Source organism: Bos indicus, chromosome 27 (genome assembly GCF_029378745.1).
Source record: "Bos indicus isolate NIAB-ARS_2022 breed Sahiwal x Tharparkar chromosome 27, NIAB-ARS_B.indTharparkar_mat_pri_1.0, whole genome shotgun sequence".
NCBI lineage: Eukaryota > Metazoa > Chordata > Mammalia > Artiodactyla > Bovidae > Bos > Bos indicus.
In genome coordinates, this window is record NC_091786.1 from 7,270,340 (window position 1) to 7,295,131 (window position 24,792).

General features: G+C 44.3%; 1 protein-coding gene across 6 annotated transcripts in view; it reads left to right on the forward strand.

Moving 5' to 3' along the window:
• LOC139180189 (protein FAM90A5-like) overlaps positions 1-24,747 on the forward strand; it is a 30,613-nt gene extending 5,866 nt beyond the window's left edge. The window contains exons 2-9 of one of the 6 annotated variants that reach the window (XM_070781643.1): positions 3,662-7,858; positions 8,387-8,469; positions 8,914-12,636; positions 17,231-17,313; positions 21,020-21,188; positions 21,617-21,813; positions 22,205-22,310; positions 22,838-24,747. In XM_070781643.1, coding sequence (XP_070637744.1) covers positions 21,069-21,188; positions 21,617-21,813; positions 22,205-22,310; positions 22,838-23,545 — 1,131 coding nt within the window. In that variant the 5' untranslated portion in view covers positions 3,662-7,858; positions 8,387-8,469; positions 8,914-12,636; positions 17,231-17,313; positions 21,020-21,068 and the 3' untranslated portion in view covers positions 23,546-24,747. Of the gene's footprint in view, positions 1-3,661; positions 7,859-8,386; positions 8,470-8,913; positions 17,314-21,019; positions 21,189-21,616; positions 21,814-22,204; positions 22,311-22,837 lie in introns of all 6 variants that reach the window. The other 5 variants (XM_070781644.1, XM_070781646.1, XM_070781648.1 and 2 more) reach the window with 5 other exon arrangements.
• The last annotated feature ends 45 nt before the right edge of the window (positions 24,748-24,792 follow it).

The following is a 24,792-nucleotide window of genomic DNA, read 5'->3' on the forward strand; positions in this document are numbered from 1 at the left end:
GTGAAGCCGGGCTTCCTGACTGCATGGATTTCTTCCTTCTCATCCTTTCCCAACATGGTTATCTTGAGATCACTCCCAAATAAATACTCAGCACAGGAAACTTCATCTCCTCTGCCCTCTGGTATCCAAAACTGTGATGAAAGTGATAAGATTCCAGGGAAAACAGGGCTCACAACAGAAGGAATCGACTTCTGCTCAGGATGGAAATAACATGAAGACTGATGGCATCTCATGAGACTTGAAATTTGATCGGACATGAGCTTTGCTGGCAAGAATCATGTCTATGAATTAATGAGGAAAAACACAAGATTGTTTGATGTGGGGAGAAATGCTAAAAAGCTCTACCCTCAACCTGGATTAAAGAGGGTATGAGAGGGAAACCATTAGAAAGAAAAGGAATCCAAACTGTTTGCTTCTACATTTTTTTTTGTTTCTTTAAAAATTTCAGATTAGGTGATGCCATAACATATTTAAATGCAAAAAGGAGAGTTCAGAGAGAAGGAGTGGTTTAAAGTGTATATGGCTGGTTTGCAACTCATACAACTCAATATCAAAAAAACCAAACAAGCCAAATAACAATTGAGCAGAGGTCTGAACAGACATTTTTATAAAGAAGAAATACACTTGGCCACAGGCACATGAAAAGATGTTCAACAATGTTAATCAAAGAAATGGAAGTCCAATCCACAATGAGATTTCACCTCACACCTGTCCCGGTTATCATCAGAATTCTACGGCTAGCAGGTGTCTGCTAGAATATGGAGAGAAGGGAACCCTCCTACACAGTTGGTGGGAATGCAAATTGGTGTAGCCACTGTGGAGAACAGTATGGAGGTTCTTCAGACTACTAAGCAGAACTACTGTATCATCCAAAATTCCTCTCCTGGGTAAAATCTGAGAAAAGGAAAACATGAATTCTAATAGATACATGCACCTCTCATGTTCACATTAGTATTGTTCACAAGAGCCCAGATACAGAAGCGCCTAAGTGTCCATCCATAGGTGAACAGATAACACCCTCCAGTCCATGCTTGTTGATGCAAATGGCAAACGGCTTTCATTTTTATGGCTGAGTAATATTGCACTCTATATTATGCCAAGTGAAATAACTCAGAGAAAGACAAACACTGTGTGTTATCATTTATGTGTGTAATCTGAAATAAAATAAAACAGAAACACACAGATATAGACTACAAAGCAGTGGTTACCACTGGGGAAGGGGAGCTGGGAGGCGCAAGTTAGGGGTTGGAAATTAAGAGGAACAAGCTGCCTTGTATAAAATAAATGAGCTGCCAGTATATATTACAAAACACAGGGAATACAGATGATATTTTACAGTAACTTTAGTGGGGCATAATCTATAAGATACTGCATCACCATGCTACATCTGAAACGAATATCATACTTTACATCAACTATCTTTAAAAACTAGATGAAAATAAAATACAGTGTATGCATTTTAAATCATAACATACATTATGATGCCAGGAGAGAATAGGGGAAAACACAGGTAGAGAAATAAATTCCCAAGTGAGATGAAAGGCAATTCCTTTCCTTTTATGTGGGAGATGGCATAAATAATGAATAAACCTACAAGAGTTCTTTAAAACTTGTGGTGGAAAATGTCGATTCCCAAAATGATCTATTTCATTTAGGAAATGGTCTACACAAAATCTGATGAGCCATAAAGAAAAGGATGAGCCCTTGAAGATTGAGTGGTAATGGGGAAAGTTTAAAATATTCTTTTTAAAAAAAATTAAAATATAGTGGATTTACCTTAATATACTAGCTTCAGATGAAATTTCCTTTTTTTAAATTTTATTTTATTTTTAAACTTTACAATATTGTATTAGTTTTGCCAAATATTGAAATGGATCTGCCACAGGTATACATGTGTTCTCCATCCTGAACCCTCCTCCCTCCTCCCTCCCCATACCATCCCTCTGGGTCGTCCCAGTGCACCAGCCCCAAGCATCCAGTATCATGCATCAAACCTGGACTGGCAACTCGTTTCATACATGATATTATACATGTTTCAATGCCATTCTCCCAAATCTTCCCACCCTCTCCCTGTCCAACAGAGTCCATAAGGCTGTCCTATACATCAGTGTCTCTTTTGCTGTCTCGTACACAGGGTTATTGTTACCATCTTTCTAAATTCCATATATATGTGTTAGTATACTGTATTGGTGTTTTTCTTTCTGGCGTACTTCACTCTGTATAATTGACTCCAGTTTCATCCACCTCATTAGAACTGATTCAAATGTATTCTTTTTAATGCCTGAGTAATACTCCATTGTGTATATGTACCATAGTTTTCTTATCCATTCATCTGCTGATGGACATCTAGGTTGCTGGTCAACCACTTGTAAAAGAATGAAACTAGAACACTTTCTAACACCATACACAAAAATAAACTCAAAATGGATTAAAGATCTAAACCTAAGACCAGAAACTATAAAACTCCTAGAGGAGAACATAGGCAAAACACTCTCTGACATACATCACAGCAGGATCCTCTATGACCCACCTCCCAGAATATTGGAAATAAAAGCAAAAATAAACAAATGGGACCTAATTAAACTTAAAAACTTCTGCACATCAAAGGAAACTATTAGCAAGGTGAAAAGACAGCCTTCAGAATGGGAGAAAATAATAGCAAATGAAGCAACGGACAAACAACTAATCTCAAAAATATACAAGCAACTCCTACAGCTCAATTCCAGAAAAAGAAATGACCCAGTCAAAAAATGGGCCAAAGAACTAAATAGACATTTCTCCAAAGAAGACATACAGATGGCTAACAAACACATGAAAAGATGCTCAACCTCACTCATTATCAGAGAAATGCAAATCAAAACCACTATGAGGTACGGTTTCACTGCAGTCAGAATGGCTGCGATCCAGAAGTCTACAAGCAATAAATGCTGGAGAGGGTGTGGAGAAAAGGGAACCCTCTTACACTGTTGGTGGGACTCCAAATTAATACAGCCACTATGGAGAACAGTGTGGAGATTCCTTAAAAAACCGGAAATAGCACTCCCTTATGATCCAGCAATCCCACTGCTGGGCATACACACTGAGGAAAGCAGAAGGGAAAGAGACACGTGTACCCCAGTATTCATTGCAGCACTGTTTTTAATAGCCAGGACATGGAAGCAACCCAGATGAAATTTCTTTAATGAACATGGGAGATGGAATTGAAATGCATGAAATAATAGGATTCCCAGGCATTATATGGGGTATAAGCAAAATGTCCTCAGATACAATGAAATACTCACTATGTCCTCTGGTTTAATTTTTTCCATTTGGGAACCAGGAACTTTTAGCTTAAAGAACCATTGCCATACCGGTAATATTTCTACTCCAATATAGAAATCAACTGTGCATGGCATGGAAGTAAAATAAATTACAATAGTTTACTATGTAGGAAAAATTTTTGTTGATTTCCCCACTAACCAACAAATAGAGGATAAAATTGTCTTCCCATTTTCTATGCACAGTTAATACATTTTTAACATGTTCTTGAAGGCCTTGTGTGGCCAGTGCTTTAATGAGTCATGCTCTGCAGTCCAGCAGTAGGTCCTATACGGACACCTCAGTATTTATCTTTCAAGTGTTCGTAGTTCTCATTTTGCATTTTATTTTTAATTTCTCCTAGAGAATCCCAGCTTCATTTCCCCAGAATCCCAGTGTATCTGATGTCCTGCTTGTTTTGAAGACATAGTGTGGTTCATGGTGCAGAAAAGGCACTCAAAATATTTATGGATGAAGAAGGAAATGATGGATCGTCTCACTGTCCCTGGACAATGTCATTACATCCTTGCTCTTCAACATGCTTGAGGGTTATACTTTCCTATTAGTTTGGGAAACCTAATCTGGTGCCTCAGACGGTAAAGCATCTGTCTACAATGCGGGAGACCCGGGTTTGATCCCTGGGTCGGGAAGATCCCTTGGAGAAGGAAATGGCAATCCACTGCAGTACTATTGCCTGGAAAATCCCATGGACACAGGAGCCTGGTAGGCTACAGTCCATGGGGTCGCAAAGAGTCGGACACAACTGAGTCAAGGCAAAGCAAAAGCAATAATCAAATTGAAGAGGGTTCCTAATAAGGTGAACCATAGCCTAGATTGGATTACAGGCTGTTATTCAGGTATAAAAGGAAGTCAAATAGACAGAGGGATGCGTCTGTTCAGAGAAGAAGAAGCTGCACTGCTTGGGACCTTGAAGAAAGAGAAATCAGCTGCTTGCTGTGGAGTCCTCAGAATCTGCTTGGCTTCATCAGCTCCTGCAATTTGGGGTTTTGGTGAGTCCTCCAAACTGAGATAGGAGTGTGTTTCTTTCCCTTAAATGTTATGTCTTATCTGTCTCTAGACACTGGTGTCAAAGCAGCCTCTTATGGTCTCTGACTCATACTGTGTCAACATTTTCTTTGCCACTCTCATTTCCAAACTTTGACTGGTCACATCCCTTTTTTTCAGCTCCAACACTGTTGTCTTAAATCTATTTAATTATTTCATCTGCCTAACCGAAGATCCTAGCCATGTGCCCTCCAATATAGCCCCATGTGGCTGGAATATTTAAATTCCTGCAACTGAATAGCTAACTTTCACATCGTTGGTAGTGCCATCCAGATTTCAAGTCTCTTGTCATGATACACGTGTGGCACAGCAGTTTCTGTATCATACAACGCTGGTATAGAGCATGCCCTTCATCTTGGAAAGTTCTACTGGCTGTTGATCTCCATCTGATGTTTTTACTAACTTGTTTCTAAATACTTCATTTTCTGCCTCTCTGAATTACTTTCCTTTTATGGGTTTCATCAAGCAATTTTCTTCCTTTCTTATGTGACTTGAGATAGATTTTTATGTTGACATAATTATTTCAAGATGGAAGGTCTCTTGAAATGTGTCCACTGGTGTGACTGCCCTTTTGCATATGACTGGGGCTTCCTTCCATATCATAGGAATTTACCTGTTCCTCTTATCAGTAGAAGGAAAATTCTAAGAGTGAAAAAGAACATGTCACTTCACTCTGAAATTATCTTTAAGTCAAAATGAAAGACAAATCTTGATTGGTTTTCCTGGACAGCCCCTCATGATCCATGGGGTTGCAGAATTGGACACGACTAAAGTGAGAATCCCTGGGATGGCGGAGCCTGGTGGGCTGCCATTTATGGGGTCGCACAGAGTCAGACACGACTGAAGGGACTTAGCAGCAGCAGCAGCAAAGTGACTCAGCAAGCACACACAGTCCATCCCACGGGTAATCCAATCAGTGATTCAATCACTTCCTTGAGTGGATTTTGGGGTTTGTGCTTTGTCCTAGACACTTGATTCCTCTCCACAGTTAGCAGAGGCATGGATCCAAGAATTCATTTCTGATAGGAAATGATCCCTAGGCTTTCACTTTGATTGTGAAGGGAGGACTGGAAAGCAGGAGCCTGAGAGCAAATATCTTTAGGGAGATTTCTGTTTCAAGACAGAGGGGATGTGATGAAGGGATCAACTGTGGATATATGGAGAGGTTCCTCCCAAACTGGGTGATAAACATGAAGAGAGATTACAGGGAGCTTCTTCTGATTGCTAATGTTAGAGGTCATATTACAGGTAAAACCAGGGAGACCTTTGTTACCCTAAAGGAATTTGATCACAGAACAGTGACTGAGCAAAATTAAATGACGGCTGCTCCTTCCTCTAGTGTAACTCTGTCATATTAAAGTTTTTGGAATCTTTGGGTGTCATTGGTAAATTGGCAAATAAAGCAATTTCTTCCCAAACCTGTTTTTCCATATTTTTGAACATCCTTGATCTAGAGAACTGCAACAGTCTATGACAGTAACACTGTGACTCCTGGATGCCGGCTACCTTCTGGTTCGGAGGATGTTAAGGATGAGGCTGGCTGGATAGGTGCTATGGTTTCTCCAAATGGAATAAGTCCTCGATTCAACTCCATCTAAAATAGGTCCTTCAGTTCAGTTCAGTCGCTCAGTCGTGTCCGACTCTTTGCGACCCTATGAATCACAGCACGCCAGGCCTCCCTGTCCATCACCAACTCCCGAAGTTCACTCAGACTCGAGTCCATCGAGTCAGTGATACCATCCAGCCACCTCATCCTCTGTCGTCCCCTTCTCCTCCTGCCCCCAATCCCTCCCAGTATCAGAGTCTTTTCCAATGAGTCAACTCTTCGCATGAGGAGGCCAAAGTACTGGAGGTGACTGATACTCATGTGCCTGTGGGACAGAACTAATGTCAGGGCTGAGGGGAGCTGGAAGGCAGTGTGTTTCCAGAGGACTGCCAGGGCTGTTGGAGAAGCACTGTGGGCGCATAAGGCAGGAGATGATCTGGGGGCTTCCAGAGTGTTTACCTACAGCTGTAAACCACCATCCACTCTGGCGGGAGTCAGGGTCCCCGAGGGTGGGAACCTGGGAGGACACTAAGCGATTCTGGGTGCCACGGGCTGATGAACACAAAGTCAATGCTTAGCACGTTCTTATTTGCAGACTCTGACTTTCTGTGTTAGCAACCGCAGCTCTAGCTCTTCACATGGGATCTGGGAGAGAAGAGGCTGCATAGTATTCCCTGGATGTACCACCGGTTTCCAAGTGCTGGGCTGAGGCTACACCCAGGTGAAGGTTGGGGCTTGAATTCAGGTGGGTCTGGAAGCACAGGACTGGGGTCTCGTGGCTTCTCCATCCTCAGGTTGGTCTGCCTAGTGCTTGATCAGCTGTGAGTGAGATCCTGAGAAAGGCTCCCGGTGACTGAGCTCAAGGATGGAGCCCCTGGTAAGTAGTGATGCTTCCTCCTGAAGCTGCACCCAGTCCCCATCCTTCCTCAGCTCAGCTGCCCACTCTGGACAGCGATAGGGCTGCTCTGTCTAAACCAGAACATCCATAGTTTTTTAGGACTTGGTGACATTAAAGATGTAGCAGTCAACTTCACCCAGAAGAGTGGAGCCTGCTAGACAAGTCCCAGAAAAACCTGTTCAGAAATGTGATGCTGGAAACTGTCACCCACCTGGTCTCTGTAGGTGAGTCTGTCAACAGGGATGTGCCTGCACCTGTGTCCATTCTGTTCATTTACTCACTGAACAAGCATTTAGAACAGCTTCCCTGTGTCCCACTCCGGCTGCTTCCTGATTCTCTGCTAGTCCTCATAATTACTTAAAGGAAGACATTCCTTTTCATGGCACTTTTCATTACCACACTGAAAGGTTATCTTGGCCAGGTTTCATATCCTTATTGGTATTTAGTCTCAACGTTCAGAACAGGACTGGGGATTCAATGGCCATTTTGATGCATAAATAAAAGGATCAAATATTTTTAAAAATAATTCTTAAAAAAAAAATAATTCTTTTGTTCCAATCACTTCATGAAGGCTTAACACCCAAGTCCTGTATATGACATAATTTCTATTCTTCCTGTAAGGTGAATCACTACTGATCTTGTTTGACAGAAATATTCAGCCCACAGTACAGTCTCTTGATCTTTCCCATTTGGAAAAGACTAAGGATTCTGTGGCCTCTCTCTGAACTGGTGCACCAGCATCAGCCCCTAGACAGCCTCACTGTTCTTTGCTGCTGCTCTGGGTTTCCTCCTGGTCTGCTGAAGGACCTTCACTGTTCTGTCTGGTGAAGATGTTACCTGCACCGACCTTTAATTATCTCTTTATTGTCTTCACTACCTTACCCATGACTTGAGCACAGCAAAGGGTAATTAGCCCACGCTCAAAATCCACGTGTGTTTTTTTTTTAATCAAACAGGCTATCAAATTAGCAAATCAGATGTGACTTCATAGCTGGAACAAGGAACAGAGCTGTGGACTGAAGCAGCAGGAGGCCTCCAAGGTCAGAGTCCAGGTGAGCGCTAGGGGCCTGAGCTTCAGGGCAAAACAGTTTCAGCCAATGTGTTAAGTCCTTCGAGACACCAGATGAAAGTCTGATGAAGGCAGGGATATATTCCAAAGTGGAAGTGAGGACATTGGGGCATATTCCTCGTGTTGTCATCATTCTGCGCCCCTATCATCACCATTCGTTTTACTTCCTGCCATTTTCTCTTCTTTAAGGAAAGGGTTCTTGTGGAATTATCCCACTTAAATTTTCACATAGTGATTCTTGTCCTGATCCTGCCATTTCATGTTTTTTCCACCATTTTCTGACCCAATGTCACCTGCCCACATTACATTGTTATATTTTAATTCTGTTTTTATTTTCTAATAGATAATGACTTTTAAAATATTTCTTTCAAATACTACATTGAATATTTCCTTGCTATACACAGTTTCTCCAACTGAGTGCCAATTTTTGAAACATACATGGACCTTGGTGGTTGTCTACATTTTATTTCCCTAACGCCATTCTAAAATCTATATTTTTTCCATTCTTTAGGCAGTGAACGATCCCTTAAACAACAAGAAATGATATTCATGCAAAGTATCTACAGAAAGCACATATCCTCTACTATGTCAGTAGTAAGTTTCAGGGGTGGGAACCTCAGTCATCCAAATGAAAGACCCAGCAGTGTGATAAGTTGGTAATTGAGCACAGTTGCCTGTGTGTAAGTTAAGATAAAGCTCTTTCAGAGCAAATTTTTGGATATTCTGAAATTGGTTAAGTGAATATGAGCTTAAAACTAATATAAGCAAAAAAGTCAATAGCACGAACATTGTTTATCTCCTAGTCTTTAGAACACACTGAAGTTTTCAAAATTAATCTGATATCTGGGGTTTGGAAACTATAAAAGAGAATGTTTGTGCCTGAAGGGGAGTAACACAACATGTTTGCAACTAACACGGGAGACATTTTACCAGGAGACTATTCCTGGTTGATGCTCTAGGGTGAACATGTAGAAGAATAAGTGTCTGCCTGGACATGGGCAAACCAGTAACAGCCTCATGTCTCCTTTCCCAAAACAGGTTTCTCACCAGCAAGGGGATCCTGCTGGATGCACTAATTCGAGAGATGAATTAGCTTCTAGATCTTCACCTCAACAGTCATCAATTCACTTAAGAACGAAACATGTCAGCAAACAGTGTGGAAAATCATGTAGTCAAGGATCATTTCTTAATGCACAGGGTCCTATTCACACTAGAGGAAAATCATGTGAATGTCTTCTATGTAAAAAAGTCTTTAATAATTACTTTAGCCTCAGATGACACAGGATGATTCACACAGGAGAGAAACCAAACAAATGCAGTCTGTGTGGAAATGGCTATTTTCTGAGAAACCACAATCAGGTCCACACTGGAGAGAAACGATTTGAATGTCATGTGTGTGGGAAACTCTTCAAAGTTCCTACCTGGAACATGAGAAAACACACAGGAGAGAAGCCCTATAAATGTCACCTGTGTGAGAAAAGTTTTCATCAAATCTCTTACCTTAGAAAACACGAGAAACCATCCCAAAGAGAAGCACTATGAATGTTGTCAGTGTGGGAGTCTTTAGCCAAAGCTCTGGCCTTAGTCAGCACAAGAGAATCCACACTGGAGAGAAACCTCACGTGTGTCTTGTGTGTGGAAAGGCCTTCAGTCAGAGTTCTGGATTGACTCGGCACAAAAGGACCCACACAGGAGAGAAACCCTATAAATGTCAGCGGTGTGGGAGCACCTTCAGTCAATATGCAAACCTGAGAAGGCATGAGAGAACACACACGGGTGAGCAACCCTATGAGTGTCAGCTCTGTGGGAAGTGCTGTAGTCACAGCTTTTCCCTTAGATGACACGAGGGAATCCAGCATCAGAGAGAAAAGCAGGAAGGCCCTCAGTAGACTTTCTCACCTGAGGTGACACGCTGTTCCTTCCACATTCCACACATGAGGAATGTGGGAGGAACAGCAGCCATAGCGTTAGCATTTAAACTCACCAAGTTCACACTCAGTAAAGTAACTGTCTGTAATCAATATGGAGGCTCCTTCAGGCATCACAATCCCTGGTCCAGACAGGAATCATCTGTGGACAGGATCCACATGTGTGCTATCTCTGTGGCAAAGCCTTTAGTCATTGGCCTGACCTCAGGTAACTTAGCAGCTGCTGCTGCTGCTACTAAGTCACTTCAGTCGTGTCCGACTCTGTGTGACCCCATGGACTGCAGCCTACCAGGCTCCTCTGTCCATGGGATTTTCCAGGCAAGAGTACTGGATTGGGGTGCCATTGCCTTCTCCAACTTAGAACAACTCCCTCTAAATACAATATGGGTGTTTTCAGCAACAACTCCCAACCCTTAAAGACCCTAGAGGATGTGAGAAGAGGGTAAGAATGCCTAGTTTTTCTTTCATAATCATTGTTCAACGTGAGCCAACTCCATGTGGAGAACAACTAGGACTTTGATAACTGTCAACAAACATTTGGCCAAGCCCCAGGCTTGATGTGCACAAGAAATTCCGTGAAAAAAATAAGCACTAAGACAAGACCAAGTGGATATCTTCCTGGATATCCACTCGGATGAGATGTGTTCCTGCCAAAGCAGCACAATTCCCCAAGAAGGCCCGAGTCCACTCACAGAAACTCACACAAGGATGGTACTGATACCTCACTACTTTTCTCTTTTTTCTTACTTATTTATTTAATTTTAGCTATGCGGGGTCTTTTTTGCTATGAGGGCTTTTTCTCTAGTTGCAGCGAGCCAGGGCCACTCTCTGGTTGCCCTGTGCAGGCTTTTCCTTGCAATCGCTTCTCTTGCTGCAGGGCACAGGCTCTACGGTGCATGGACTCAGTAGTTGTGTCTCCCGGGCGCTAGAACGCAGGCTCAATAGTGGCACATGGGCTTAGTTGCTCTGTAGCATGTGTGATCTCCCCACACCAGGGATCGAACCCATGTCTCCAGCATTGGCAGGTGGATTCTTATCCACTGAACTACCAGGGAAACTCCATCATTAGCTTTCAAAATCTCCACGAGGAATTCTGGGGACAGCCAGGTGGTAAAACTGAGCAAGGGTAAGGGGAAACCAATTGTTTTGTCTGTCTATTGCCATGCATTTCATTCCTTGGGTACAAATGGCTCAACAAGGTCATGTGACCTTGGAGTAGCATGAAGGTCAGTTTGCAAAGACAACTTTCCCCATGGACACATCCTCGGCCTCCTGAGTAGCTTCACGTCATCCAGTGAAGTTTGTCCAGCACCCATTTTTCTGAGATTCTACTGACAGATAGGAGGAGTGCAGCTGGATTTCAGGTTGCTTTGAAATATATGTGGTGTTCAGCTACACCCCCAGAGAAATGGAACAGCAGTCAAAATATGTAGTGATGTGGCTTTAGACAATGGGGTGAAGATTCTTTAATTTTTAAAAATTTTCCTTTCTATTTTTCTGAGGTATTCTGTTATAATATTAGATGAGTTTTAGGTTTACAACAATATATTTCAGCTCCTGCATGCCATGCACCTGCTCAGCACCAACAGGTTAACTTCCCTCCTTTACTCTCCGTGACTGTGTTACCCTTGGGCCCTCCCGCCTGCCAATTCCCCGCTGCATCCACCACTCAGTTCCGAGTATCTGTGTATGTGTTCTTGTGTCATTTGTTTTGTTCCTTGATTTTTTTTTCACTTGATTTCTTTTTGTTTCTTGGTTTCTTCCTGCTTCACACATGAGTAGAGTCAATAGGTGTTTCTCTTCTCTTAATCTGTCTTCAGACATGTAAAGAACAAAGCTGATATATGACTTGAATTAGTCAGGAAAGTCTTAACGAGGTCACATGACCTTGGAGCAGTAACAAGTCAGCTAAGAAATGGAAATTCCACCACAGACCCTCAGCCACCTCCGAGGCTGCATCCCCTCCAGTGGACAGAGTCCAGTTCCCACCATTCTGAGCATCTACTGATAGATGGGAGGTACCCAGCTGGATTTCTGGTTGTTTGTTTTTATTTGGTGTTCAGTGTATCCCCTAGAGAAACAAGACGTAGATAAAATATGTACACAGGTGTCTTTATGCACTGTGAAAGTCGTTCAGTCCTGCCTGACTCTTTGCGACCCCAGGGACTGTATAGTCCCTGGAATTCTCCAGGCAAGAATACTGGAGTGGGTGGTCTTTCCCTTCTCCAGGGAATCTTTCCAACTCAGGGATCGAACCCAGGTCTCCTGCATTGCAGGCAGATTCTTTACCCGCTGAGTCACAAGGGATGCACTGAGGCATGGATAATGTAATTTTTAAGTACTTCTTTTTCTAGGGTACCTTTGGCTTACAATAGTACATGTTTTATTTGTATAAAAATAGATTTCAACTCTGCCATGCCATAAAACTGACCAGCACCAAAAACTGGGTTTTTCTTTTACCACCCTGTGGGCCTCTTTTACTGCCACCTTCTGACACCTGCTGCTCTGTTCTGTGAATGTGTGTTTTTTCTTGTTTCATTTGCTCTCTCTTAATAATGTTTTGTACTTCTTCCCTCTTTTTTTTTGTATTTATTGTTCCATATATGAGTGAATTTTCTAAGGCATTTCTCTTTTCTGAAAGTGTCTGCAAGATGTTGTTAGATCAAATGTGATACTTAACCTTGATTGGATTAATACAACCTCGTCAAGGTCAGGTGATGTGGGAGCACACTCAAAGGCAGCAGGAGAGGGAAATGACCCCACTGACTCTCCTTAGCCACCTTCAAAGGTGCACAAAGTGTCCAGCACCGACATTCTGAGCATTTACTGACAGGTAAGAGGGATGCGGCTGGGATTAAGGCTGTTTTAAATTTGGTGGTGTATGTCCATGGGAGAAATGGGACAGTAGGTGAAAGAGGTGTCAATGTGGTCTAGGTGATGGGGTATGGATACTTTAATGTTTACATTTCATGATTTTTGTAGGGTGATTTTCTTGAAGAGATCTCTAGTCTTTCCCATTCTGTTGTTTTCCTCTCTTTCTTTGCATTGATTGCTGAGGAAGGGTTTCTTATCTCTCCTTGCTATTCTCTGGAACTCTGCATTCAGATGCTTATGTCTTTCCTTTACTCCTTTGCTTTTGGCTTCTCTTCTTTTCAGAGCTATTTGTAAGGCCTCCTCCGACAGCCATTTTGCTTTTCTGCATTTCTTTTCCATGAAGATGGTCTTGATCCCTGTCTCCTGTACAGTGTCACGAACTTCCATCCATAGTTCCTCAGGTACTCTGCCTATCAGATCTAGTCCCTTAAATCTATTTCTCCCTTCCAGTGTATAATCATCAGGGATTTGATTGAGGTCATACCTGAATGGTCTAGAGGTTTTCCCCACTTTCTTCCATTTAAGTCTGAATTTGGCAAGAAGGAGTGCATGATCTGAGCTACAGTCAGCTCCCGGTCTTGTTTTTGCTGACTATAAAGAGCATCCCCATCTTTGGCTGCAAAGAATATAATCAATCTGATTTCGATGTTGACCATCTGGTGATGTCCATGTGTAGAGTCTTCTCTTGTGTTGTCGGAAGAGAGTGTTTGCTATGACCAGTGCATTCTCTTGGCAAAACTCTATCAGCCTTTGCCCTGCTTCATTCCGTATTCCAAGGCCAAATTTGCCTGTTACTCCAGGTGTTTCTTGACTCCCTGCTTTTGCATTCTAGTCCCTGATAATGAAAAGGACATCTTTTTTGGTTGTTAGTTTTAAAAGGTCTTGAAGGTCTTCATAGAACTGTTCAACTTCAGCTTCTTCAGGTTTAATGGTTGGGGCATAGGCTTGGATTACTCTGATATTGAAAGGTTTGCATTGGAAATGAACAGAGATCATTCTGTGGTTTTTGAGATTGCATCCAAGTACTGCATTTCAGACTCTTTGGTTGACCATGACGACTACTCCATTTCTTCTCAGGGATTCCTGCCCACAGGAGTAGATATAATGATCATCTGAGTTAAATTCACCCATTCCAGTCCATTTTAGTTGGCTGATTCCTTGAATGTCAGTGTTCACACTTGCCATCTCCTGTTTGACCACTTCCAATTTGCCTTGATTCATGGACCTGACACTCTAGGTTCCTATGCAATATTGCTCTTTACAGTGTCGGACCTTGCTTCTATCACCGGTCCCATCCACAACAGGGTATTGTTTTTGCTTTGGCTCCATCCCTTCATTCTTTCTGAAGTTATTTCTCCACGGATCTCCAGTAGCATATTGGGCACCTACTGACCTGGGGAGTTCCTCTTGCAGTATCCTATCATTTTGCCTTTTCATACTGTTAATGGGGTTCTCAAGGCAAGAATACTGACATAGTTTGCCATTCCCTTCTCCAGTGGACCACATTCTGTCAGACCTCTCCACCATGACCCTCCCACCTTGGGCGGCCCCACAGGGCATGGCTTAGTTTCACTGAGTTAGACAAGGCCGTGGTCCATGTGATCAGATTGGCTAGTTTTCTGTGATTGTGGTTTCCGTGTGTCTGCCCTCTGATGCCCTCTCGCAACACCTACCATCTTGCTTGGCTTCTCTTACCTTTGACGTGGGGTATTTCTCCATGGCTGCTCCAGAAAGTACAGCCGCTGCTCCTTACTTTGGATGAGGGCTATCTCCTCAGGGCCGCCCCTCCGGACCTGAAGGTGGAGTAGTTCCTCTCAGCCCTCCTGAGCATGCACAGCCGCCTCTCCTTGAATGTGGGTTTCTCCTCTCAGCCACCTCCCCTGACCTCAGGCATGTAGTAGCTCCTCTTGGCGGCCCCCCTGACCTCGGGTGTGGCGTAGCTCCTCTTGGCCACGGATGATGTGATCACTCACCTAGAGACTAACATCCTGGAATGTGAAGTCCAGTGGGCCTTAGAAAGCATCACTATGAAAAAAGCTAGTGGAAGTGATGGAATTCCAGTGGAGCTATTTCAAATCCTGAAAGATGATGCTGTGAAAGTGCTGCACTCAATATGTCAGCAAATGTGGAAAACTCAGCAGTGACCATGGGACTGGAAAAGTTCAGTTTTCATTCCAATCCCAAAGAAAGGCAATGCCAAAGAATGCTCAAACGAACACACAATTGCACTCATCTCACATGCCAGTAAAGTAATGCTCAAAATTCTCCAAGCCAGGCTTCAGCAGTACGTGAACAGAGAACTTCCAGATATTCAAGCTGGTTTTAGAAAAGGCAGAGGAACCGGAGGTCAAATTGTCAACATCTGCTGGATCATTGAAAGCAAGAGAGTTCCAGAAAAACATCTATTTCTGCTTTATTGACTATGCCAAAGCTTTTGACTATGTGGATCACAATAAAATGTGGAAAATTCTGAAAGACATAGAAATACCAGACAACCTGACCTGCCTCATGAGAAACCTATATGCAGGTCAGGGAGCAACAGTTAGAACTGGACATGGAACAACAGACTGGTTCCAAATAGGAAAAGGAGTACATCAAGGCTGGCTGTTGTCACCCTGCTTATTTAACTTCTATGCAGAGTACACCATGAGAAATGCTGGGCTGGAGGAAGCACAAGCTGGAATCAAGATTGCTGGGAGAAATACCAATAACCTCACATATGCAGATGACACAACCTTATGGCAGAAAGTGAAGGGGAACAAAAAGCTTCTTGAAGAAAGTGAAAGAGGAGAGTGAAAAAGTTGGCTTAAAGCTCAACTTCAGAAAACAAAGATCATGACATCTGGTCCCATCACTTCATGGCAAATAGATAAGGACACAGTGAAACAGTGGCAGACTTAATTTTTTGGGGGGCTCCAAAATCACTGCAGATGGTGATTGCAGCCATGAAATTAAAAGACGCTTACTCCTTGGAAGGAAAGTTAGGACCAACCTAGATGCATATTCAAAAGCAGAGATATGACTTTGCCAGCAAAGGTCCATCTAGTCAAGGCTATGGTTTTTCCAGTGGTCAAGTATGGATGTGAGAGTTGGACTGTGAAGAAAGCTGAGTGCTGAAGAATTGATGCTTTTGAACTATGGTGTTGGAGAGGACTCTTGAGAGTCCCTTGGATTGCAAGGATATCCAACCAGTCAATCCAAACAGAGATCAGTCCTGGGTGCTCATTGGAAGGACTGATGCTGAAGCTGAAGCTCCAATACTTTGGCCACCTCATGCGAAGTGTTGACTCATTGGAAAAGCCCTTGATGCTGGGAGGGATTGGGGGCAGGAGGAAAAGGGGACGACAGAGGATGAGATGGCTGAATGGCAATCCAGACTCGATGCACATGAGCTTGTGTGAACTCCGAGAGTTGGTGATGGACAGGGAGGCCTGGCCTGGTGCTGTGATTCATGGGGTCACAAAGAGTCGCACACCAATGAGCGACTGAACTGAACTAATTCAGTGAATTTGTTAGATTAAATGTTATGTGTACAAAAAATATATTTCAATTCCAGTAGATCATACAATTGGTGAGCACCAACAACTTGGGTGTTTCTGTTACCATCCTGTGGACCCGTTTCACTCGTCAGCCGTCCCTTTGCCACTATCCTCTGACATGCCCTACATGTTCTGTGAGAATGTTTGCTTTTGTGTCATTTGCTTTCCTTTCTTTTTGTTTTGACTTATTTGCTTTTAAAATTTGTGTTTAATGTTCCACATCGAAGTGAATTCACAAGACATTTCTCTTTTCTAAATGGGTCTTCAAGACACTGAGAGATACAGGGTGAGTTTTGCTGTTCAGTCGTTCAGTTGTGTCTGACTCCTTGTGACCCCCTGGACTGTAGCCTACATAATGTTGATTGGTTAAGAAAACCTCATCACAAAAAAGGAAAGAAAACCTCATCAAGGTCATGTGACCTTAGGGGAGTCTCAAGTCAGCAGGAAAGGGAAATTTCCCCTCTGACCCTCCTCAGCCACCCTGGAAGCTGCATCTCCTCAGCTGGAGTGTCCAGCACTCATGATTCTGAGCATCTGCTGACAGACTAGAGGCTCACAGCTGCATTTCAGGTTGTGTGGTTTAAATTTGGTGTTTGGCTAGTCCCTCAGGGAAATGGGACAAGAGTAAAATCATGTAGTGATGTGGCTTTAGGCAACCTGGGATCGATTCTGTAATTTCTTTAGAATTTTATTTTACTTGTTTTAAGTTTTGGTATTATCCCATTATAATTTTAGTGAAGTTTTAGGTGCATCACCATACATTTCAGCTTCTGTGAACCACACAACTTCTTAGCACCAAAAACTGCAGTTTTCCTCTGTTACTATTTGCTGCCCCATTTTCTTTGAGGCTCCTCTTCTGATTTCCTTTACTCAGGTCTGTGTATCTTTGTATTTGCTATCATGTCAACGTTGTCTTCTTTAAAATTCTTTTTTCTTGTTTTCTTTTTGTTTGTCTTTTTTGTTCCACATATGAGTGAAATTGTGAATTATTTCTTTCTCTTCACATGTCTTCAGATGTGGTTAGACCGAAGGGAATAGATGACGTCACTTGGCTAAGAAACTCTCGACAAGCTCATGCAACCTTGGATCAGCCTCAGGTCAGCTGGGAAAGGGACATTCCTTCTTGACTGGTCCTCAGCCACCATCAAAGCTGCATCTCCCTCAGTGAGGGCATTCCTCCCGCACCTCTCTGATCATCTCCTACAGAGAGGAGGAGCACAGCTGGATTTTAGGATGGTTTGCTTTTTAAACCTGGTGTTCAGCATATTATTCAGAAAAAAGTCCATAGTAAACTTATGTAGTGGTGTGGATTGGCAAGAGGGGAAGATGTCCTGAACTTTATGATTTCAGTTTTTTAATTGAGTAAACGTTGATGTTAATATTAGATGTTTCATTTGTACTTGTTTTTGCAATTACAAAGCTAATTTTAAAACTTTAGGGTGAACTCCATAGGAATAAAAAAGAATGGGAAAGGATAACCCCCTCACCCTCTGAGAGTGGCAGAAAGGGAGAGAGGCTACTTGAGGGGAAGGAAGCACAAAAGGGACCTGCTGCAGACTCAGGGCAAAGGGAACACCATCGGTCCTGGGCCCAGGAGCCCTGTGGCAGGAAACCCCAGCGTGGGGCACTGGCTTCAGGCACAGAGGCCAAGGGCAAGAGGGTTGCACACAAAGCCCCAAAGCTACTTGGATTCCCCCTTCCCTTTTGCCTTTTTCAGCTTCTGCTGCGTGATCTGCATGTCTCTCTGCTTGGGGGACAATCGCCCCAGCGGCTCAGTGCTTTCCCTTAACTGAGCTGCTCTGCCTTTTCTTATTCTTCTGGCAGGCAAGCTCATGCTGGCTACCTCGCGTCATGGTGACTGCAGCGACTCTGCCCTTTTGTACATTATTATATTTCAGCTTTTTGAGCCTTATTCATGCTCACCACCCAGATTTTCCTCTGTCACTGCCGTCACATTTGACCACCGTGACTCTCCTGCCTTCTCCCCTGAAGCTTCCTCCCTCAGTTCAGTTCAGTCACTCAGTCGTGTCTGACTCTTTGCGACCCCATGGACTGCAGCACGACAGGCTTCCCTGTCCATCACCAACTCCCAGTGTTTCCACAAGCGCATGTCCATTGAGTTGGTGATGCCATCCAACCACCTCATCCTCTGTCGTCCGCTTCTCCTCCTGACTTCAATCTTGTCCAGCATCAGGGTCTTTTCAAGTGAGTCACTTCTTCACATGAGGTGGCCAAAGAATTGGAGTTTCAGTTTCAGCATCAGTCCTTCCACAGAACACCCAGGACTGATCTCCTTTAGGATGGACTGGCTGGATCTCCTTGCAGTCCAAGGGTCTCTCAAGAGTCTTCTCCAACACCACAGTTCAAAAGCCTCAATTCTTTGGCACTCAGCTTTCTTCACAGTCCAACTCTCACATCCATACATGACTACTGGAAAAACCATAGCTTTGACTAGATGCACCTTTGTTGGCAAAGTAATGTCTCTGCTTTTGAATATGCATCTAGGTTGGTCATAAATTTTCTTCCAAGGACAAAATGTCTTTTAATTTCATGGTTGCAGTCATCATCTGCAGTGATTTGGGAGCCCCCCAAAATAAAGTCTGCCACTGTTTCCACTGTTTCCCAATCTATTTGCCATGAAGTGATGGGATCAGATGCCATGATCTTAGTTTTCTGAATGTTGAGGTTTAGGCCAACTTTTTCACTCTCCACTTTCACTTTCATCAAGAGGCTCTTTAGTTCTTCACTTTCTGCCATAAGGCTGGTATCATCTGCATATCTGAGGTTATTGATATTTCTCCCGGCAATCGTCATTCCAGCTTGTGCTTCATCCAGCCCAGCGTTTCTCATGATGCACTCTGCATGTAAGTGAAATAAGCAGGGTGACGATATACAGCCTTGACGTACTCCTTTCCTGGTTTGGAACCAGTCTGCTGTTCCATGTCTGGTTCTAACTGTTGCTTCCTGACCTGCATATATTTCTCAGGAGGCAGGACAGGTGGTCTGGTATTCCCATCTCTTTCAGAATTTTTCAGAGTTTATTGTGATCCACTCAGTCAAAGTGCTTTGGCATAGTCAATAAAACAAAAGTCGATGTGTCTGGTATTCCCATCTCTTTCAGAATTTTTCAGAGTTTATTGTGATCCACTCAGTCAAAGTGCTTTGGCATAGTCAATAAAACAAAAGTCGATGTTTTTCCACAACCCTCTTGCTTTTATGGTGATACAGTGGATGAGGAAGCCTCCTCCCTACTGTACGCTGCCTGTTCTCATATCTGTGTGTTGCCTCTGTCTCTGCTGTGTTTGTCGCTGTGCTGGTTTGTTCCTTCTGTGTCTGCTCTCACTCTTCTACCCAGGAGGGAAATCCTCCTGTCTTTGCTTTCAGCCTCTGACTTAATTCATCAGCATCATAGCACTAAGGTCTCTCCATGTTCTGGAAAATAATAACATCTCAACTGTTTTTCTTTTTCTGGCTAATTAGATTTCCATTGAATAGGCATACCATTGAAATCCAAAAACATTATTTGTTCATCCTTAGTTTAAACATGTATTTCACATGAGCTAGGTACAAGTGAGACGCTGAGGACAAAAGTTCCAGAAAACAGACCCTCAGCTGTGAATCATCTAATCTAGTAGAGAGGAAGATAATTTGAAGTGAATTTGTACTTGAAAATTGCCTTCCCTGATGTCAAATGGGAGAGTCCAATTTTCCAAATAATCGCACTTATTTTTGATTTTCAAATGCCTATTCCTCAATATTAAGTGTAGCTTCCCCCTAGCACAAATGTTTGTGTACATGTGGGGAGATCTTTTACCTCCTAGACTGTGATACATGTAACCCAAGTCTCTAAATTTAGTCTTCCAAGGATACAAATCCAAATGCATGATATTCTGGGTCTTAATCTGTGTGTCGGGAATCAGGGGAGAATATAGAAATGTCTGGGCAGCTCAGTTCAATCTCTCAGTCACATCTGACTCTTTGGGACCCCGTGGACTGCAGCACACCAGGCTTCCCTGTCCATCTTCACCTCTGGGAGCTTACTCAAACTCATGTCGATCGAGTCGGTAATGACATCCAACCATCTCATCCTCTGTCGTCTCCTTCTTCTCCTGCCTTCCATCTTTCCCAGTATCCAGTCTTTTCCTATGAGTCAGTTCTTAACATCAGATGGCCAAAGTATGGGAGTTTCACCTTGAGCATCAGTCCTTCCAGTGAATATTCAGGACTGATTTCCTTTAGGATGGACTGGTTGATCTCCTGGCAGCCCAAAGTACTCTCAAGAGTCTTTTCCAACACCACAGTTCAAAAGCATCAATCCTTCAGCATTCGCCTTTGTTTACAGTCCAACTCTCACATCCATACAAGACTACTGGAAAAATCATAGCCTTGACTAGACGGACCTTTGTCAGCAAAGGAATGTCTCTGCTTTTTAATATGCTGTCTAGATTGCTCATAGCTTTTCTTCCAAGCAACAAGTGTCTATTCATTTCATGGCCACAGTCACCATCTATAGTGATTTTTGAGCCCCCAAAAATAAAGTCTGTCACTATTTCCCTATCCTTTTACCATGATCTTAGTTTTCTGAATGTTGAGTTTTAAGCCAACTTTTTCACTCTCTTCTTCCACTTTCATCAAGAGGTTCTTTAGTTCTTCTTCACATTCTGTAAAGAGAAAGATCTGGGCAGGAGAAGTCAATATGTCAGAAACCTGGTCCTGATGTCATGATTCCCATTTAGGGTCGATAGGGCAGGAATGTCTCTGTGTCTCTGCATCAAAATGACAGTTTCTTCTTTCTTTTCACAGAGGAGATACAAAAATTAAGATTGAGGAGAATCTCCAGTAGGTGTGGAAGATGGCTGGTCATTACGGATGGCTAAGAGCCTGCCAACTCTTTCAAGACCAGAAAGTGAGGAAGCAAAACTCGGGACCTGTGAGGCAGATGGTTCCACCACCACAGGAGAAAGACTCCATGGTGAGTGGAGGCTTGGACCTGCAGGGAATCTGTGGGTGGCATGAACTGTGGAGACAGGGTTTAGACCTGGAATATTCTGGGTCCATAACTAACTAGTGCATTCGCATCCAAAGATAGCTGCCTTGAACTCCCTCCCCAGCAGATCGGGCCACTCAGAGCCTGGGAGGAACCATCAGGGCTCCTCGGGGTTATGTCTGCCCTGGCTTCATGGGGCTCTTACTGTTTACCTTAGACCGCCAGACCCTCCTCCTCTGATGCTCCTGACAAGGGCTTTGGGAACCACAATATTGTAACTATCCCGGCACCTGAGGGACCGCATCCTTTCTCCAGAACCAGCATGCAACGCTCTCCATCCGTCCTTGCATTCTCTTTGGCCTCCTGCCTGTGGCTTCTGCTGACTCACTGACCTGGTTCTCCTCCACCCACAGGTGAAGTGTAAGGACTGTGGAGCCTTTGGGCACACAGCAAGGAGCCTCAGGTGCCCCATGAAGCGCTGGCAAGGGGCGATGGTCCCCTTGCCCTTGGGGTCCAGATTCGGTAAGGAGAACCTGGCGTGGAAGCTGCAGGACACACCGACCCCAGGGACCCCTAACACGGCTGAGAGAAAGGAGGAGGAAAGGCAGAGGTGAGCACTGGGGAGGTGGGACCCAAGGTCTGGGCTGCAATCTGTAGACAGTTCCTCTCCTTATTGACACTGTGCTGAGCCATGTCTAGAAAGGACAGGGAAACTCGGGAGACAGAGCCAGGAATGACGTCCTCAGGGGCCACACTCGGGGGCTCACACTAGGCCCTGAAGTCACTAAAGAGAGTGTGAAACACAACTTTGCAGCTGACCGGCCCCGAAGCCCTGGAGGGGTCTCTGGAGTCGGGGAAGGACATGGGGGTTCAGCACAAAGGCAGAGGGGTTCAGGTCTGGTGTCACTCCCAAACTAGGAAAGGGGCTGGGCCTCAGCACCGTTGGTCCCAACTGTGACAAGAACACTGGGTTTCTGACACTTGACACGTTTGTGTTGCAGGAAAGAGGAGCAGCAGAGGAAGCTCCTGCAGCGATTTCCCAGAAGGCCTCATGGTCGGCAGCCACAGAGCTGGAAGGAGGAGCCGGAGCCCGGCCTCTGCCTGAGGGTCAGTCTCTGCTGGGCCCCCTCTAATCCACTGGCCTCAGTTCTGTCTGTGGGAGGAAACCGGTCATATTCTTTCCTGACCAATGGCATCATTTATTTTTCAGATGCCATTTTCCGTGGTGCCTTTGATTTTGCATTCTTACTCACATGTCTGGCGAGAAGCTGGCAGAGACATGGAAGTGATTTTATCAGCAGCTTCCATAGTCAAATCCTTTAAGTTAGAACAGGAATCTGTAAATTGTGATTCATCCTCCAAAACTGGACAGGAAAATTCATTTTGCCATCAAGGCACCTGCAAATTACCAATCTGTGTACAGTCTCAAATAGAAGGTCGACCAAACACTTGCTTCCCCTTACTTAACAAGAGACATGGTTTGAACATTTCCATTTGATGTATAAATGTATCAAGGTCACATGAGCACCCTGATGTTGAGGATCTTATCATATAAAATGAATGCATGTGAGGTGTTTTACTGGATGGAGAGGAGATTCTCACACCTGGCTTCTCTGTGTGGTCTTGTCTTCCAGCACCCAAACATGCCCATTCTTATCCACACATCCAAGAGGCAATCCTTCCAGGATCCAGATCACCCAAGAGGGTCACCAACGAGGAGACATGATGTGAAATCCAGCCTCCCCACAGTGCCTCTCATCGGCAGGAATTTGGCCCCGGCCTCCAAGGGCCGCATCGAGGCTCCAGGCAAGAGATGTGCACAGACCCCCAGCCTGACATGTGTGAACCCCCCAAAGAAACCTAGACTCAGCCCCGTCCAGACCCCCCAGCAGAGCACTCTGACAGCAGATCTGGGGGCCTTCCTGAATCTCCCTCCTCCACCCTGCACAGCTGGACGTGGACCGAGAGTGGCCGCCCGTGTATCCAGGGAGACACCTGCCCAGGGGCAACGGTTTGACCTCCAGCCTCCAGCGGACAGATCTCCCTCCAGGAGCGTGGGTGCCGTTCCCGCAGCACAGCCCCCACCCATCATCCGTGTCCCGGCCCAGCCTCTCAGGATGCTGTTCCTGAGAGACGGTGAAGGCTGCTGGAGCTGCTGGTACACGGCGCCCCCGTCTCCGTGGCCTGCGGAGCGGCCAGCCCTTGCTGCTCAGAGCCCGTCCGTCAACCAGGAGCCCGACGGACATGCTGTCCCGGGGCCCCGGAGCATCCTCTATGATGACCTCCAGGTGTCTTCTTCCTCCGAAGAGAGTGACTGGGACGAAGACACCAGTGGCAACTGAACCTTGTCCTCCAGTTTCAGGAGGTGCCCTGTCGTGACTGTGACCTTGGCGGGTGGGCTGGGTGTTAGAGGGAGTGGCTGTTTCCAGTGAAGCAGGACTCCCCACCCTGGTGGGTGAGACAGCAGTGGGACCGGACCACCCTGGGGACACACAGCTGCACACACTGCACTGTCTCCTCATGGAATCTGAGTCTGTCCCATGGCAGTTACCCAACCAAATGTCAAGCTGTCAACCTCAATCTGTTATCAGTAGTTGAGGCAAATTCTAGGAGTGACTTTAACCATTGTGCAGATAGGAAGTAATGGTAGTATCGGTAGTTGACGATGGTAGTGTCTGTTTTGAATGGTAGTATCTGTATCTGAACATTTGGAACCTGCCTAAAGGGCCTGACTCTGCTCTGCAGAAGGTCAGCCGCTCCCTGTCCTGACAGAAGTCTAGTGGGCTCTGTGGAGTCTTGCACTATAAATCACAGTGGGGAAAATTCCCAAGGCTGTGCTTATCAAGTGTCATTAAATGTTACTACAAAGCTTTGTTTTTAAAATTGTCTTTCTGTGTTTTCAATATAAACAAAAAAAATTATACAGTCCTCTCAAGAGATGTAGAAAGATCATTTGGTCACATTCAACATCCTGGTCAGGCATGCCCTGCACCCAGCCCCTGCAGGGTCTTCCTTCTGCCCTAAATCAAATCAGCAATAGGTCAAGATCCATTTCATATGTATATATAATTAAATACTGTTGAATGTAATATGCTAATAGTTTATTAAGATCTTTTGTATTTATGCTTATCAGGACATTTTTGATTTTGTTATTATGTATCATTTGACTTTGTTATCCTGGAATGCTACGCTTAGTGGCTCAGTCGTGTGTAACTCTTTTGGACCCCACGGACTGCAGTCCACCAGGCTCCTCTGTCCATGGGGATTCTCCAGGCAAGCATCCTGGAGTGGGTTGTCAGGCCCTCCTCCAGGAGATCTTCCCAACCCAGGGATTCAACCCAGGCCTCCTGCACTGCAGGCAAATTCTTTACAGACTGAGCCACTAGGGAAGCCCTATTATGTCATACTGGTATGAAAAACTAGTTGGAATCAGTTGCCGCCTTACTTTTGAATGATAATTTTGGTAGGATTGATACACTGTCTCCTACAAATTTTATAAAATTTACCAATGAAAAAGTTTGAATTTTAATAAAGTTTTACCATAGAAAACATTTTGTGTGTGGTTTTTATCTCTAAGCCTTGACGATCA